The 15,661-nt window shown below is 36.9% G+C and overlaps 1 protein-coding gene across 4 annotated transcripts in view; it reads right to left on the reverse strand.

The window, feature by feature from the left end:
- Nucleotides 1–3,241: 3,241 nt before the first annotated feature.
- The window catches only part of HDX (highly divergent homeobox), an 89,598-nt gene continuing 77,178 nt past the window's right edge, over nucleotides 3,242–15,661 (reverse strand). For all 4 annotated transcript variants that reach the window (XM_054039951.1, XM_054039949.1, XM_054039953.1 and 1 more), the window contains 3 exons: nucleotides 13,093–13,176; nucleotides 8,009–8,131; nucleotides 3,242–4,180 (listed from right to left, as the gene is read on the reverse strand). In XM_054039951.1, the coding sequence (XP_053895926.1) occupies nucleotides 4,055–4,180; nucleotides 8,009–8,131; nucleotides 13,093–13,176 (333 nt within the window). In that variant the 3' untranslated portion in view covers nucleotides 3,242–4,054. The remainder of the gene's footprint in view (nucleotides 4,181–8,008; nucleotides 8,132–13,092; nucleotides 13,177–15,661) is intronic.

Consider the following 15,661-nt stretch of genomic DNA (forward strand, 5'->3'; position numbering starts at 1 on the left):
GGGTAGAGGTGATGAACTGCTTCAAATTTAAAATGGCACATTACATTTTTGGTTTATCTCCTTATTTTGCTCCCCACTTTGTCTCCAAGGAGCTGCAAAGCTCTTGTTTTTCTTATTTGAATACTGACTTCGGTCACACAAAAGGTACTTTAATATTAAAGTCCAATGCTAATCTCAAAAGTGACTACTTAAGAAAAGGAAAACCTTCTCAATAGATCAGTTCTCCATGTGTATTTAAAGCCATATCTGCTTAATTTACTGACTAGAAATATTCATTACTACTCACTCCTGTTAGCCCTGCAGGCAATACAGGAAACATTTTCAGGAAATTAAGACAAGCAGTACCTCAAGGGTACAACTTTCCCTATGTATAGCAAGTTGATGAGCATGAGACATACTTTCATTTCTCCCTACAGGGAGACAGCACCTTATTGCTGGTTTAAAATGCATGTCTCTTATCAATTGCCTTTTTTCAAGTTAGGCTTTCTCCAAGTAGGATATTCTCTTCTATAATCCACATTGCAAAACATGTGTCAGGAATAAACAATGTCTGTGAAGTCATCCCTCACTGACCAAGCAGGAGGTTGATGGACGGTTCTTTAACTCATGGCACTCTTGCTGTATCTGTTGTTTAACTTTATGATCCAAAGACGTGAAATGGCTGCTTTTTAATGCTTCCTCTGTGGTACAATAGTACCAGCTATGATTATTTCTCCCATTTTTTATGGAAAAATAAATCCTCCTTGCAATCTATAGTGCAGTGGAAGATGATTTAGCATCTAATGTATTTCTTTATCTACCTTTGAACAGAGGAAATAATTGTAAACCAAAATCCTAAAAATGTCCAAGATCAACAGAGCCAACATTGCTTTTTGTCAGCTGAAGAATACCTAGAATTCATTCAGGAGACAAACATCAAGGTGTTCTCTTCTGGGCATTAGACACATATCAGCTAGCTATCATGACAAATTTAGCTGGAAGTATGGATGGACAATATGAGGTCATAGGACCAAATTCTGCCCTATCTTCCATGGTCACAATTCCCTATTATTTAAGTCAATAGAAGATGCACCCATTGAGGTCAGGACTGAATTTAGCCAAGACCATAGCCCTGTGTTTGATCGTAGAACTGCAGAAGCACCTTCCACTCTTACCATCCACAAACATTTAATATGAAGAGTGTGTGCACTTTCCTAGACCAGCACTGCTCCCCAACCAGATGCCTAAACAAGAGAAAGGGGGCAGCAAATGAAGAATTGGACAGAGACATAGGGGGACTTGTTGATGTCATGTTTACTGATCTGACCCTGTGAACTTAATTATTATATCTAGCTGTCTTTCTGGAGAACAGAACATCAAATCATGAAGCCGTGAGACACATGTGGTGACAGAGAATGGCTGGAATGCAATATTCAGAAATGGCCATCATGATTTTCAAAGATAATTATTCTTCCAAGTTTTTACCATACTGTGCAGTAGAAGACCAAGTCTGCTGTTCTGCAGCCTCTGTCCTGTAAATCTATATTTCCTCAATATTTTTAACTAGCACTGGTAATAACTCACCATTAAGAGTTTTTTGTTTTGTTTTTTCATGTTGCAGGTATTATGGATGAAGGTTATTTAGAGGAGAAGCACGGAGGTACTCAAACAACTGTACAATACATCTCTATAGAGCATCTTATTACATAGGAACATACTTCATATTCAATATTTCTTCTTGATCATCCTACGTTGCTGCTGATCATTTCTGGATGTGACAGCATGACTATTTTATTATAAATGCTCTGTTATCCTATATTGAAGAAAGAGTCAAAGCATATTTTGCTCAAAGGGAAACACTCAGTACAGATTCTATCCAAGGAGTGTGGAGCCTAGGATTTTAGGTGTATATCATGAACCAGGATTCTAGTTTACTGAGTAAAGGTCTATTTTTGGCACAGTTCATCCAATCTGAACTTCCTGATTTAGTTTGATGTCATGTCAGGAAAAAAGCAAGTCAGAACAATACAAAATTACTAATGGCAGTGATAAAATTCTACTTGGCTACTAGTGTAAAAGGTAAAATTGCAAAAAGATTCATAGACCACAAAATTAAGAATTAAGATGCTGCCTTTTGCCATCCCATGTCAAGGAGAAGTAACGGAATTAAGGTCCAAGTTGTGGAGCATGAGGGCTAGACACCACATTTTAAATTTCGTCAATAAAGCTTACTGAAAACATGAGGTTTTATTGTCAGTTGCAGGATCTTCCTATCTAGAGATAGTACAGTTTAATAACCCAGAGCAGAAAACCTATAATAAATCACGCCTATTATCTTAGGGTGTATAGTAATGTAAATTAAATGTATAATATATTTAAATACAGTACAGTGATCGTTTCTCACAGTACGGGGTTGAAATGACTGTCAGATTTAGGGCTGGAATGAAGTTAATACATTAACACCATATTTATGATAGAATACATTTGTCCCTCAGAAAAAGTGCTGACAGCAGTTTCTTTAACACCTGGGAACAGGAATTCAGTTTAAGAGAGAAGATGGACAGAGGGTGCAAACTCTGCATGGATTTTCCTCTTTTTGGACACTTAAGACTGTTTTTATTTAGAAAGACCAGATTGTTCAAACCTTACTCCCATTATACAGTAAACAGTCTCAGTGGCACTACTCACAGAATAATGTACCATTCAGCATAAGGGTGAAAGAATTTAGCTCTCAAGCTGGTGTGACCTAAGGTTTAGTGAGGCCGGTTTGTAAATACTCAGACTAGAAATGACCAAGTTCTAGCTGTATGCCACAATACTATGTACCATCCTGAACTTATTTGAATCTGTCAAGGTAAACGTATTTATTCAAATGAGATGTGAGATTTAGTATGAATGAGTGCTGAGAAAGGATAAGTTAGCAGAGAGTGGCTAAAGCTATCAGGCATGCAGTTTAAAAACTTCAGCTAAATTTATTCTTTGTCAGCACCTGGAGTCTGCTGGCGGAATGACACAATGTGTTAAATTGGGCTAATTAGTCATTGAATCACTCTGAGGAAATTTGTGGGGCCCAGATTCCAACACTAAAACAGCTTCGAAGGGAGACGGGATGAAGACTGTCCTTGGCTGACAGCACTGTTGCAATGAAATGGAGTATGGTTGTAGAAAATCTATGTAGCTGATTCCTGAATCTTTATGAACCAGAGCCTTTACTGTTCAGGTTTTATAAAATGAAGTGAAATAAAAAAAACCACTATGACGGTAAAACTCTAAATATTGGTGTAACTTTATCTAATCCCATCACTATAGTAATAATACCAGAAACAGTTGCCTTCTCCAGCAATCAAGAGTTTCCAGTAAAAGCCTAATGGTTTACAACATTTAGATCTGCTTCTGTACATTAGTAATTTATTGAAGCCAATTAAATTTATTCACTTCGTCTTCCAAGTGTTTTTCAGACATTTTTAGGAGATAATGGGAGACTCAACAATTTGCACTTATATACCAATAAGCACCTTAGATCAATCTTTTAATTCAGATTTTTTCAGGGGTCCAAGAACAACTCTGTCCATTTGCCCATAACAAGCTCATTTTTCCATCTGGATTCCCAATTTTCAGTCCACCTACCTGAGTAAGAAGGAGCAAGGGAAAAGGCGATGGTCACAATAAACAGGACTGGTGAGTCTTACATGATAAGCAACGTTGAAATGTTACCTGGCTGTATAACTGCACATTTATTTTCCATTCTTGGATCCCTGCTCAGAATAAATTTTGCTACAAAGCAAGAATTATTTTGGAAAATTATAAATGACCCTAATCAAGGCTGTGATGCTAAAAACTAAAACTTTTCCCCATGTAGCTTTCTCACTTGCCAAAAACAAAGTTCCATATTCCTTGTCACCGCAAGTTGCAGTCATATCACATCACATTCACCCTTCAGCAAGGTCTGCCTAGTTTACCAAGGTTCTTGTTGACTGACTGATATCAGGTAACAAAATGCAGTTATCTTGAAATGCACACCTGTTAGGCAGTCTAAGCATTGTGTGTGCGTATATATATTATTTTTCTCCAAAGATCACAAACTGTCCGAGGCATTTTTCTCTGATAAAGACGACAAGCTGAATGAGGTATCATCAGGCTCTGGAGATGCGTGATTGAAATCCATCTCTTCTAATTCAGGAGGTAAATCTGACAGCAGTGCCTATGTTAAAAAAAAAAATTAAATTAGTATTTGGACACATTTTTCAAATTTCATGTTAACTCATTAAGTACTTTGTATAGTAAAGGATCACTTTTTATGATTTTTTTCACTGATAATGGTGAAATTCCCAATATTAAAGAAGAAACAGAATGCTGTCCAAAAATGATGTAACCACTGTACTATTGCCAGATAACAAGTTTACTGCTTGCAAGCACAGAAGAAAACAGTGATATCTCAGCTATAAAATGAAAACATAAGTAGTGATGGCAAATTACCATATTTCAAAATAGAAACTACCGTATCCTGAGATGCATACAGAGGAGATTATCCAACGGTGAACCTCCCACCATCAGTAGTTGAAGAGGGAAATTAATAATTTAATCTTTTCTTCTTGGGACACAAGAAAAATGCCTTAATATACTGGCAAGTGACTCCTTTCTACTCCTGCAATGTCTGTTCATCACAGTGATATCTTTTCTATTGTAGTTCTTCCATTAACAGTTACACTTTTCTAGTTTGTATGATATATATTTATTTTAGATTTTCTTTGTACCTTAGAGTGAATACATTCAAGGACAAACTAAAGAAGTTTAGCCACTACATTTTTTTCCTGAATAAAGACATTTTTAGGATGATTATATTTTACAATATATTTGCAGACTGGCTAATTGTTTCAGTTACAAGAAATACTACAAACCATACCCTTTGCCCACAAAGAAAAAGAAACTACATATACTGAAGGATTCCCAGAATGTTTTCATGAAATTAGATCTGTTCTATGGCTTATATGCTGTAACAAATGAATAGCTTGGCTCTGCACTATTGATTTATAGGTGTGTCAAAAGCAGAAACTATAATTTTTTAAGAAATACTGACAGTTGGTTTATGTAAGATAAATGTCTGAACTTACTGTTTAAATTTGGAGTACTTATTTTCATTGTCAATATTTATATTAAAATAGCACCAGTTGGGATTGGGGCCCCATTGTGCTGGGGTCTATACAAACACAGAAGAGACAACCCCTGCCTTGGAGGGCTTACAGTCTAAAGATTTGCAGACAGGTATTTTCTTGGGGCCTTGATAGCTCCAGATGTAGGTAATAGGTTATAGGTTATGAAGCCTTTGTAGATTACTGGCTCAAATCCATCCTTGAATGGTAATGATTACCTGTCATCACCAACTGACAACTGCTTGCTGTTTTTACATGTAATAAATTGGTGGCCTCATTCTAGTCCCTAGTGAATGGGTATTGTCTTGATAACTGATACTTGCATCCTTATTGGCAGTCTCTGTAGAAAAGCCAACATTAAATCAGCATGTAGAGATGATTCCTCCTGAACAAGGCAGACACACATTTGCAGAGCAATAGAGAGGAAACTTGCCCTGCTGCTGCCAGTGCTATTCCTGTTTTGTGAGTAAACTCATATCAGTTATCAGAATTGCCAATCTGGCACATTTCACAAATGGGAAATCAAGTGGGAAATGAAAATAAAAAGATAATATTTTAGGATTTACATTTTACTTTAGATTTCAGAGTAGCAGCCGTGTTAGTCTGTATCCGCAAAAAGAACAGGAGTACTTGTGGCACCTTAGAGACTAACAAATTTATTAGAGCATAAGCTTTCGTGGACTACAGCCCACTTCTTCGGATGCATATAGAGTGGAATAAATATTGTGTGTATATATATATCTCCTCAATATTTATTCCACTCTATATGCATCCGAAGAAGTGGGCTGTAGTCCACGAAAGCTTATGCTCTAATAAATTTGTTAGTCTCTAAGGTGCCACAAGTACTCCTGTTCATTTTACTTTAGTAATCGTTTTTTGCAAAGCATATTCTGTTTATAAGATCATTTTTAAGACCACTTACTCCTAATCAACTTCTAGGTTACTGTGGATGCAGATTTAAATTAACTAATGTAAGTAATATTTGAGTTTTAAGATTACATGGTTTTCATATCACTTTATATCTGAAGTGATTTAGGAGCTTGAGTCCAATTGAATTTCAAGTGTCAGCCTCTTTTGAGAATGGGACTTAAGCTCCTAAATCACTTCAGATCTTATGAAAATTCTACTAGAAATATAAAGTGATATGAAAACCATGTAATCTTAAAACTCAACTATTACTTACATTAGTTAATTTAAATCTGCATCCACAATAACCTAGAAGCTGAAGTCCCAATCTCAAAAGAGGCTGACACTTGAAATTCAATTGGACTTAAGCTCTTATGAAAATTTTACTCCATATCTTTAATTTCCAGAGGGCAGGTGGGTTGATTCCTTTTTCTGATTGCAAGTTTGACACAAATGTAAATATAAGGGTAACAGATTTAAAACGTGTACATAATTCTCTTTTAATATGCATCCAGATTTTTGCATCCTTCTGAAAGGAACTGTACTGAATTGCACTGACTTCAAAAGCAGAAATGTCCAATGTTATTTCTAGTATAAAATTCATTTGAAAAATATGATTATTTTAATGCAAAATTACCCCAAGATTTAAAATTTTCAGGTAGGACAATTAATTACTACATTATAATGAATATATAAAAAATGGACTATCTAAGACCATCTCTACGGATCTGATCCTACATCATGTGAGTAGGCAATATGGGACTGGGCCGTATGTACAACGTCATTAGTAGTTTGCTGTAATTGATGTTTCAGTTTCATAGTTTGAGACATCTCCAGGACTCCAAATTAAGCTTTATTGTACATTGTCAGCTGTGCTCAGTCCTTAAATTAAATACTGTAATAAACAAGGAGCATTATTATTTTAAAAGAAGTGATGATTAGAATGTATAAATTTAGCTTCAAAATGTTGCTTTATTTTTTAACATCAAAAACTATGTAACAAGAAGAGATATTGGAGATTTGATATTTTTTGTACAGCAGTATTCATTTACTGTACGTGGACGATCCCCACAACTTACAGTTTGTGACTGGAAAGCTGAACAAGCATACACACACTCCTCAATCACTATTCAACCTGTGCACATAAGTCCTGATCCAACAAAGTACCACAGCATGTGCTTAAAGTGAAGTAATGTATTAAAATGTTTTGCTAGATTGGGGCCATAGTTCCACCTAACAAACTGAGGAGGAAAATGGTAATGTTTTTATGAATGACGAGAAGAAACCCCACTATCTTACCAGCATCACATTATGCATTACCACAGAATACCAGATCCTCAGCGGGTATATGTCTGCATTGACATCCTTGGAGACCACACCAGCTGAAGATCTGGCCTTCCGAAAGCTACTTGACACGGTACAAAAATAATGATTCCTCAGAGCAAACTAAGACTAAAGAGAGTAGTTAAGGCACTGGCAGGAATTGAGGAGATCTGGTTTTTATTCCTGGCTCTGCCACAGACTTCTTATTTAACCTTGGGCAAGTCACTTATTGGTCTGGGCCTCTGTTCCTTCGCTGGAAAATGAAGATAATACTTTCGCTCTCTTATGCTTTGCCTGTATTGTCTGTTTAGACTGCAAGATCTCAGGGGCAGGAATAGTCTTACTGTGGGGATGTCCACACTGCAATTAAACACCCGAGGTTGGCTCAGATCGTGAAGCTGTAAAATTGCAGTGTAGACATTTGGGTTCAGGTTGGAACCCAGGCTGCGGGACCCTCCCCCTCACAGAGTCCCACGAGTGTTTAATTGCAGTGTAGACATACCCTGTGTGTTCATACAGTGTCTATCACCATAAGGCCCCAATCTGAGTTGGGGCCTGTAAGCACTACCATAATATAAATAAGTAAGAAAATGACAAAAGACAAAGAAAAAAAAAGTCTGACATAGTTGCTGCCTACTTCTTAGACTTACCTGCTGCTGTTCTTTATCATCTGATTTGATAGCAAGTATCAAGCTCCTCGTGAATGTCTGTAGTTCAAAATATTTCTGTTTGTGATTCTCCAATTCATTTTCAATGAACCTAACTTCTTCATTCTGAGGAGAAAAAAACAGATATAATTCTCCAAGTAAGAATTAGTATTGGATAAAATTATGACATCAAATGTACCTATATTCAAATAAAAGAGAATAACAGTGAGTTTCTTTTGTTATGATAAAAGTAAAATAGGGTAAAATCAAATTATTCTAGAGAATAAAGATTCCCTGTGAAAGTATCATCATGGAAAAATTCTTCAGGGTTAGCATTGTCTGACCTTATTACTTTGGTTTGATAATTAGGCACTAAGACAGAACAAGGCATTTTTTATGAGGCTTTAGAAATTAACACAATTGGGGCATTCTAACTGGCTGTGAGTGATATCATACTAGGCCTATAATGCCCAGTAAATGCATAGACCAAGCCATTTCTTCTGATCCTATATAAACTCCATTTATTTATTTGGCATATGCAATCGACAATGTTCAAGGCACGAAGACCTCCAGGAAGCGGAGTCATTTTGCATATTAACTCCATGCATAATAGCAATCACACTACAGACAAAGCATTCAGGGGACTTATTGTACACCTCTAGAGCACTTTTAATAAGCACTGTCTTTTGGTCCCAGAGAGGAGAATCTCACCTATCACCTTAAAGGAAGTTTCTACCTCTCTCCCTGGCAAAGATACTCTTGAAAATGTAAACCAACTGTGTGAGACCGACAGCAGCGAGGTGCCACTATTGCCGCAGGAAGCTTGAAATGGAAAGAGGTGAGGGAAAAATCCCTAAAATTCCCTAATTCCATGGTACCCAGAAACACATATGTTATGTGGAGTCAGCTAAGTTTGTACACCAAAGGATCACCTCAATAAACTTCCTCAAAATCTTAAGGTCAGTCATGTAAATAGTGGTGCATTCAAGGTAATCTGTTTTGTTTGGAGAATGGGAAGGAAATTTTTTCAAAGGCCCGGCCAAAATACTAAAGCTTGTCTGCTTCTTAACTTTCTGAGGTAGGGTCTGAGCCAGACACTGCTCATTCAGACAGCTACTGAGCCACAAGTTGAATCCACTATTGCTGCTCCTGGCACCAATCCACCAGCTGCTCCAGTAGAGTACAAGGAGAAGAGCTGGGATCAAACTGGTGCTACACAGAGTGGAGGTCTTGAAGCTTGCCTCTCTTCCATCATTGTTTGCCTGCCCATAGTTTGGGGATAGTATCGTAGATGTGATCACAGGATATGTGGGTGAGGTATTTATTAGTCCAATCACAGATATTACTTCATCCATCTTGTCTCTCACTGTTTACAGAGACAGTATTAGAGAGGAGTCTATAAACTGTTTTTCCCTACCAACCCTGACTCCTACCCAAGAAAAACCTTTTTATCTGCTTCTGCACTAGTTAGGAGACACCAACCTACCTAATTCAAAAGCCAAAGAGTACTCATCCCTAATCAATAACCTAGCCCATCATTGGAAGGGATCTGCTCATAATTGCCAAACCACTCCACAGCCGATCTATTGCCAACAATGCCGATACAGGTGATGCCAATGAATCTTTGCACATTTAACTCCCCTTTCCATGCCTCCAATAGCTATTCCTTGGATAACTGAAATCCAGCCTAGGAAAGTAGTGGCTGGAAATTTTCATCAGCTGATTGCTTAAAATAGCCTATATGAAATGAGCTGATGGTTTCTCATTCCCAGTTTCCACTATCCACATCACCTCAGATACCACAGTGACAGGCACGCTATAAATACCCAAATAGAAAAGAAAAACCACGACAACTGACATCCTCATTAACAGGCTCAACAAAACAGCAGTGTACTAGTCTCTTTCTCTCAAGATGGTCCCTTCATGTCAGATTTGTGGCATACTGGTAAGGGAGTGTGGGGAAGCATTGACAGTGCCAACACGGTAGATAAACAAGAGGGCTTCAGCCAGGCATTTCTCAGCCATTCTATAAACAATGAACAACATGTATTATTGGATTTACAAAGCACAAGTTTAATATCTAGATGGCAAATCTCTTAAATCAAAAGTTCAGATTTAACTTCAGGTTCAGTAAGTACTTCAGCTAATTCTCACATACACCTTACTAGACTTACAGCACTGTATATATTCCAAGTTAATTTCTTGAACATAAAAATATAATTTCCCCTAGGTATTTCCCTTTGCAAAGATCAGGTTATGTGAAGATTATATGTAGTTAACTACCTGTGTTGTGTTTAGATTTTCAAGATTAAGAAAATGGCGTGTCTGCAAAAGGTGTCCAAATGATGGCGCTGAACACCAGTTTTCCACAGGATAACAACAGATAGTACTATGCACAAACTACATCACAGCCAGTGCAAGATTTCTCCCATACATAGTCTTCAGCCCTCCTTGCCGCATGTGCCTCAATTCTGTTCTGGAAGACTCAGTTTTAGGTATGAGAGGGGAATTTGGTCTCCATGCCAATTTAGCATTTTCTTTTTGCTGTGACTCCCAAGAGACTGTCAGCTTTGGTAGTAGTTTTTGGGATATAGATTCACGTCTGCTAGAAACTGAACTGAGAACATCAAATTATTTTGCAACCTTGTTTTTCTCTTCCTACATTTATTCATTGCCTAGCTAAGAATTTCTGAATGCAAAGTTAATAATACTCCACACATACACACAAAGTGCTTTCACGGTTATGCTGTTCATTAAACTCCTGGGAGAAATATGTACAAAACTTCACAATATAGAGCACCTAGAAATAAATAATTAATAATTAGCACTAGGAAGCTTGAATGCTAGTGCCCTAATAGTGATGTTACAAAGTAATTCTTTCAACAAACATTGGACTTAACATGCCATTAAAATAAACACAGCAAAACATTATTATTTCAGTTAACATTACATGTTCTTTTCTTTGAAAAAAATTTAAGCCTTCCTAAATTAAAGGAGTGTAGGTAAACTGCATACACTATATATTTCAACAACCAGACATGATTGTGTTTTTCTTATTGGATGGATAAAATGCACATCAGAACTCAAAGTGGCTCTTTTTGATCTAATAATTTTTGAAGGCATATCCTAGTTATTTGGCTCAAACTGTAAATGAATTTGAAAAATCATCTTCTGTAAATGTATAAATGTACATGTTTGCAGATTTGAGATGTGGAATTGTAGTTTGCTATAGATACCAAAATTTGTAACTGTTTTGTACATTCCTCCTGTGCATAACTTATGATGAACAAATTATAAAGTACAACTATTCTAACAGCAAGAAATTAAGGGAATTGTGTTAGCACAATTTTATTTTTCCCTTTATTATTCAATATAAAAAGCCAAATTTTGAAATCATTTAAAATTAGGTCCACATATCTGTTCACATGATCATTTGGGCCTGCAATGATGCATATAAACCAATTCCTACAGAAACTTTCAGGTTTTCATGGTAACAAATGATTGCATGTGCAAATTTAGAAGTCTAGTTAAAAGGCATCTGAAAACTTTGCCAAAAGAGTGTGCAAAAAAGTTCTGCAGAATAGGCATTCATTTATTTTATTGTATTATTTTAAAAACCTGTGAGACTTAATAGTATGTTCTGGACATGAAAGTTTTGCGTACAGATTTGTTACAGACTGGCTATCATTTCACATTAATAAAACCTGTATTTCAGTTAAGCTTAAGTGATAATCAGTTTCCCGTCTATGCCTAACAAGCAGTGATGAATTTTCAGCAGACCCAATCGTGGTTGATGTAGCTATTTTTGTGTACAAAACACATTTTCCATGAACAAAATGGACAGTTAAACATGCATTTGCCAATATGCAAGCCCTAATGCAACTGACAAACATTGTGAGCTGACTTTTAGAGGCTTGCCAAAGAGTTGGTCCTAACAATACAGTTCATATAGTAGCTTAAAGAAAATATTCTCTTTTGGTAGGAAAATCAGCTTACTGGGATTTGTTACTGATGAAAGCTTGCAAGTCAGCTATTTACTCAGGGCTTTGGTCCAGTAAAAGCTAGCATGCATATTTATGCAGAGAACATGTGACCATGAAGACTAATAGTTTATGTCAAAACGTAATAAAAACAAACAAGATTCTGTAGGGCATGCTGTCACAACAAGCCATTCAGTTCAGTGACAAGTGACATTAAGAAAAGGTCATTCGCCATCCATATTCATCCTGCATTGCCCTTACCCGAAACACACTGCCCAGAGGATTCGTTTTTGTGCCCCAAAAGGTATAGTCTGTTTTACTTTTTAAAATAATTTATTGTTTTAGAAACAGGTTCTATTCTAATAAAATCTGTATATTTTACAAACAAGGAAGTTACAAATTTGTCAGTTTCACACAGAAAACACAAAGCATAAAATGAAGCCATATAACAAACGTATAACCTTTACAAATTTGGCAGAAGATCCTGAATGTCAGGGTATCCAGCATTTTTTTCATGTTACTATTTCAAAGACAATTCTATATAGTCATTTTATAACCAGAATGGGCAGCAATGTTGTTATACTGTGGTCTACATTATTAAAGCCATTGTTTTCTCGGACCTCCCTGCTTTATTAGAGGACTCTAGCTGTTTTGTTGCCTCCCAATTCTGGCAGTATTAGGCTATATATTTAAAATAAAGCCCAAAAGAACAGACTCCTAGCACAAAGAAAGTTTGTATTTGATGAAAACGCAGATTTCGCTTAAAAATATAAATGAAAAAGATGGTGTGTTTTAAATGCTAAATAAATTGCCTTGGTGTGAGACACCCACTGGAAGCTGCTAGAATCATAGTAATTTAGCTGCTATGAAGGACTGATGCTGCTGTTTCTTTCTGTATTCCTTTCATTTTGCAGAAACAAGGATCCAGTGGCTAAGAACCCACAAATAGATGATCGAGCTACTATCACAGCCTGAATGCTGGAACAGAGTCCTTCTTGTGGTTGGGGTGAATTCCACCCTTCCACTCTCCTCCCTGCAAAAAACCTGTTTGAGCTTTCTGTGTAAAGGGAACGTGTCTCTCAACATTACAAGATCTCAATCACTTACCTTATAATCCAAAAGAGAGCTCATCTGATCCACTTCGGAATTACTAATCATATCACTTTCTTCATCATCTATAATTTCGATTTTCTGAAACAGAAGTGAAAGGTATTTCATTCAGAAAACTAAATTCTTGAATTTCTAGCTTACTAATAGAAGTCTCTACGTTACTCTACTATTAGACCTAAGAAACAATAATTGCACCTCTCAAATTATAATGGAAGGAAGAGTCCTAAGTGTATTTCTTTTGCCTATTTACAAATTATTTTGAATTTCTGAGTACCCATTAGATGGCGATCATGCACTCTGTTCATATGCAAAGCTCCAGGGAGGAAGCAACCTGAGGCAATGTACACTCAAAGTTAGGACAATGTTGCCATGGTGACTCACTTTGTTTACTGTGGAGGAGCTAGCTGCTGCCATATTTTTGTTGATTAAATTGCATACTGCATTCTCCTTGCAGCCTGCACAGGTGGCCTTGGGGGAAAAAATATTTCTTCCACAGACTCTTTGTGGGAGATGTCATACCAGCCATGTGGAATGTTTATTCCTCTAGAATCAGAAGGCAAGACAGACACTATGATGAATGACTGCAAACCAAAGGATTTCCTACTGGCAAGTCTTGCCTGGTTTAATTCTTGCCCTTGTATAGTAAAATCTCTCTTTTTAAAAAAATGGTTCCTCGTCTAGTCTGTTTTAGGACTATAGCAACAATATTGTGATAGCTCCAGGAATTGACCCAGTCTTTTTTGAGTAAAATGATCTGACAGGGATGGGACTCAAATTTCCTATGCCTCTTCTCCCTCTTCCAGCACCATTAGAAACAGAGAAATTAGTGGTAGGAAATTAGGGAGTTCAATTATATATCGTGAACGAAAAATACATTTGTCTCCACCTGTTGAAACTCTGAGTCTAGTCGTATGGAGAGTAAGAGAAGGGTCATCATCCAAGAGGAAGAACATCCTCCTTTTGTAAACATTCTAAGACAATAAACCTCTGTTAAGGTAAAGACAGGTTGAGAGTACATATAAGTGATTTATGGGTAGAGTCCAACTTGTGGGCAGACGGAGGTGTGTAGGTGAAGGGATTCCTTCCTGGACACCATATGATGTTTCCAGTGAAGGTATAAAGGGGAAATGAGGGCAATAAGGAGATTTTGAGGGGATAGCAAATAGGGAGATTCCCCCTTTATTTCCTGCAGAAGTCTGCATTAGAAGAACTCCAGGCCTGATCACAGCAGTCCCTTCTAATGCTCCACCTCCCATAAGCATTTGGGGGCTTGCTGGGGCCCCCTAACATCTACTGCAGGTACTGGTATGTTCTTCGGGGCCAACCAACTCCTCCCACAACAAATCTCAGGAGACAGGTTCAGGTTCTAACAAGCTAAACTTGTTGTCTGATGAGCCTACATTGGATCTTCAGCCTTCTGAGGAGCCTCTATTGGTTCATCAGGGAGCTGGCTGACAATTCTCCCCCCCCCCCCCCCCCCAACGGATCCTGATAACTATCTGAGCTCCAACCATCAATCCTGAAGCCAATATTCCTTGGTTTGTGGAATTCAGATTTGGGGAGGAGCAGGAAAGCTAAAATCCAGTTTATGACAGAAACTCAATTGTGACTTAACTATGGAGATCTCACACATCACTGATTCTAAGGTATTTAAATTTTACCTTAAAAATTAACACATTTTCCCTAAATTCTATAACCTACTGCCCTTTTTATGTGTTTATTTTTATACCCTAATCATTTGAAAACGATCTAATTTAAACACTGTTCTATTAAACAGCAATAAAATTGGTTAAATTTATTATACCTTAGCTCACAGAGATTAAATACTGATTGAAACAGTAGAATAAAAGCCTGCCCTAACACCATTATCTTCCTCACTGATCGCACCACCTTCAAAAGCCGAGAAATATACAGATTCAGTAATTTCAGTTTGCAGTTTATCTCCTTGATTTATTGGCAAGAATGCCAGCCTCCTATCACAAACTGATTTATATTCATTCCATCTGCTGGAAATCTAATTTAAATATGAATAAAAATAAAAACTACCTCATGGGCACTGTAAAAACCTATAAACGTGACATGCTTTGTTCTGTCATAACACACTTTCAATATCATTCTTCTCACCTCACTGAGTTTTTTCTCAAAAATATAACACATTGGATAATACCACGTAAGTGCTAAATACTGTAAAAATAAACACTTTTCAACACGAAATATGGTAGTAATACTATATTGTGATTGAAACAATTTATGTTTAACACAGGATTAACACTGGCCTTTTACATTCTTAATTAGATCTATGTTTGAAAAGTGTAAAACCCCCAATTTTTTACAGAATTAGGTAAAAACACCCAGACAAAAATCTTACTACTTGACAGAATTAAAAATAAATTGATAGTAAAAGTATATGAACCAAATTCATCAACAGCAAAAGTAAGGCTACCTCAGTGTAGTCAATGGAGTTGTACCTAATTACTCAATGGGAATTTGTCCCTATATTGTCATGCAGTACACTGGGCTTTCCAACACACAAAATTATTAAACAGATTATAGTGAGGCATGTACC

Source organism: Malaclemys terrapin, chromosome 9, assembly GCF_027887155.1.
Source record: "Malaclemys terrapin pileata isolate rMalTer1 chromosome 9, rMalTer1.hap1, whole genome shotgun sequence".
NCBI lineage: Eukaryota > Metazoa > Chordata > Testudines > Emydidae > Malaclemys > Malaclemys terrapin.